The sequence below is a fragment of the Rhineura floridana genome, chromosome 12, assembly GCF_030035675.1.
Source record: "Rhineura floridana isolate rRhiFlo1 chromosome 12, rRhiFlo1.hap2, whole genome shotgun sequence".
NCBI lineage: Eukaryota > Metazoa > Chordata > Lepidosauria > Squamata > Rhineuridae > Rhineura > Rhineura floridana.
The window spans coordinates 45,222,617-45,225,920 of NC_084491.1; the positions used below are offsets into that span (position 1 = coordinate 45,222,617).

Here is a 3,304-nt window from a genome sequence, read left to right on the forward strand (position 1 = left end):
TCTTCTGTGGCTTGCCATACCACACCACTGGTGCAGTGACTAACAGGCTGAGCTAAGAATTTGGATGCACCTGGTTTGGATCTCTCCTCTGCTATGATCTCAGTTGCAGGTCTTGGGCAAGCCCCTCTCTTCTCCCTGCCACACCCAGCTGCAATATATTTACCTTACATTGTTGTTGAAAGGAGTACAAGCAGACCATGTATTATGAAGAGCTTTGAACAATTCGAAGCACTTGTACAGGTACTATGTATTGTTATTTTATTATGAATGCTGGCTTTTAAAAATGGCATTTACTTTGTGATGTAAAGTGCTTTGAAAAGTGGTACAGAGACATTTTAAAGGCACATGAGCCCAGCACCCTGCTGAAGCTAAGCAGGGTCAGCTCTGGTCAGTGCCTGGACGGGAGACCGCCTGGGAACCGTATGTAAGTTGCCTTGTGTTTATAGCATGAAAAGAAAGGCGGGGTAGAAATGTAATAATAAAATACAAACTAGCGTGTGCGTGATGAATGTTGAAGGACACTGTGATGCTCCTTCCCTGGCTCTCCCTGTCAGGTTCCTACCTGCTCGTGGTTACTGCCTCTCTCTAGGCACCACCAGGGACTCCACCAGTCCGGACCGCTCTCTCTTATGGTTTCTCTCCCCGCTCTAGCACAGATCTCAACAGATCCCCCTGCTAGGCAACCACCAGTAACGTCCCAATACTAGTATTCCCAGAGACTCTGAATACTGGTACTGTTATTCTCTTCACCGCTGCCACCATTTGTTACAGTTCCCCTTCAGCCTTGGTCATTACCTTACCCTCCCTTCTGGTCTGTGAAACCCCAGCCAAGGATCAGGCCTTTGGTAAACCAAATTAAGTATTTATTAAAGATAACAAAGCTAACAAGATTAACAAGATTTCTTCTTAAGGCACATAAGCATATGGTTTTACTCAATACTAATCCGAACTCCACCTCCCTCCTGGTAAACAACTCTCTAAAGCCCACCAAGCAATCCACACTTTCTCTTCTCCCCCCAGATTCCACAATTCACCACCTCACATTCACCCATTTTAAACACTCAGCCAATCATCTCGCATTCTACTGCCCATTCACTCCCCCTCCTCTTTCACTCCACTTACCATGTATCTTCTAAAACAACAACACTTACCATATATACATTAATATAGGAACATCACAGACACACCCCAACTTCCTGCAGACGTGAGAAACCGCAGGAAGGGAAGGGAGGCATTTCCGCACCTGCCAGGCACAGTGGGAAGGGAAGGAGAGGGAGCCACCAACCCAGCCCCGCGGCCGCCTTTCCTATTTTACTGATGCTTCGGTGCGGCTAAAGCTATTTGCTAAGGTTCCCTCCTACCGTTTTGAATTTGGCGCGCTGCTTTCCCACTGGCTTCGGACGATAACCAATGGCTCGGAGGAGCATGACGACATGCCCAATCAGCACGCTCATTTGACGCGGTCGCGGACCAATGGGAGCCCCAGGAGGCGGTATCCAATGAGAAAAAGAGCGGTGCCCATAAGAGCTGGGAAAGCGCGGGCTTTCCTTCCCCGTTCATTCTCCTGTCGTCTACTTATCTGCAGGACCAGTTCCTTCATCGTTTCGCGCGCAAGTTCCTTTTCGGCGAGCGGGGCGCCATGTCGGGTCGCGGGAAAGCCAGTGGCGGGAAGGGGCGGGCCAAGGCGAAGTCGCGCTCGTCGCGGGCCGGGCTGCAGTTCCCGGTGGGGCGCGTGCATCGGCTGCTGCGGCGCGGGCACTACGCGGAGCGAGTCGGGGCCGGCGCGCCCGTCTATCTGGCGGCGGTGCTGGAGTACCTGACGGCCGAGATCCTGGAGCTGGCGGGCAACGCGGCGCGCGACAACCGCAAGACGCGCATCGTCCCGCGCCACGTGCAGCTGGCCGTGCGCAACGACGAGGAGCTCAGCCGCCTCCTGGGCCACGTCACCATCGCGCAGGGTGGCGTCCTCCCCAACATCCCCGCCGCCCTCCTGCCCCGTAAGGCCGGAGGGGCGGCGGCTGCGAGCGGAGCAGCGCCCAAGAAGAAGGCGAGCCAGGCATCGCAGGAGTACTAGGCGGAGGAGAGCAGCGGTCTCCCGACGCGGCTTCCCCCTTGCGCTGGCAGGGGGACGGGCGCACTTTGAACGGAGCGCACCGGCTGGCCGGCCGACGGACTGATGAACTGGAGGGGGCTCTGTTGGAACTGTGGTTTGGGGGGCTCGATGTTCGCTTGTTTATTAAAAAGAACCTTGCACCTTTTAAGCAGATCTCTCCTCGGTTTATTTGGGGATGGAGAAGTACTCTCCTTCTCTGGGCAGCGGCAGCTCCTTGGAAAGCCAGAGCTAATGGCGGGCGGCGGGGGAAGTCCTGAGCTTCCAGCACTGATAGTTGATCTCGACGCTTAGGACCTTCGTTTAATGTCAGTGCGATGTGTCTGCCCTGTAGCGCCTCCTTATTATCAACACAATAATTGGCGCTGCCCCAGAGCCCCTGCTTTGCATACAAAAGGGCCCAGGTTCAAACTCCTGTAAAGCCAGTCAGCCAGTGTAGCCATTTCTGACCTAGATGGATCAGGGCACTGGAAACAGCACAATTACCAAACTAGGAAAGGGCAACCAGAGCAAGCATTGGGGAGGAAGGCAAGGCAGAGGGATGTGCTGAACCTGTATACAAGGCCTTCAGTGCTGCAATGGTGGCTGTGGTGCCAGCCATATGATCTGGGCTACAACTCCCAGCAGCCCCAGGTAGCATGGCCAATGGTTAGCAATGATGGGCAGTGTAGCTCAGAAAAGCCTGAGGACACCCTGTTGGCATGGAGAAAACAGGTGCTTTACTCTCCACACTTCAAGGCACCAACAGGATGGGGAGCTGGAGCTGCTGGGATGTGTAGTCACAGTAGTTGGAAGGCAACCAAAGTGTCCTCTGCTTAAGGAATTCACAGCCACAAAGTATGGTGAGGGCCACTACCTTTGGTGGCTTTAAAAGGATTAAGCAATGCATGGAAGTGATGGACGGCTCTATGGAACCACCACATTCACAGGCCTCTTGGCATACTGATTACTTCAGGACTGTTGCCTTCGTTTAGAGGGTGCCTGCCAGCAGCTGGTTGGCCACCATGGAACAGGACTTTTGAGCTCAGCAGGCAAACCTTTCTTTGCTTTTCCACTTCCTTCTCCTCACAGTAGTCGGCTTGCTCCTGCCTACTTGAGCCCTTTGTGCTGTTTATGGGCACAACCTATAGATGACACTGAGTTGCAGTGGATTTAGGCATAGCCACCTACCCAGAACAGAGAAGTTTCAGCTGC

At 53.6% G+C, this 3,304-nt stretch overlaps 1 protein-coding gene across 1 annotated transcript; it reads left to right on the forward strand.

Annotated features, from left to right (window-relative positions):
• Window positions 1–1,469: 1,469 nt before the first annotated feature.
• LOC133368819 (histone H2A-beta, sperm) lies at window positions 1,470–2,261 on the forward strand. Its single transcript, XM_061593502.1, has one exon. The coding sequence runs from the start codon at window positions 1,640–1,642 to the stop codon at window positions 2,072–2,074; it is 435 nt and encodes a 144-aa protein (XP_061449486.1). The 5' UTR covers window positions 1,470–1,639; the 3' UTR covers window positions 2,075–2,261.
• Window positions 2,262–3,304: the final 1,043 nt, after the last annotated feature.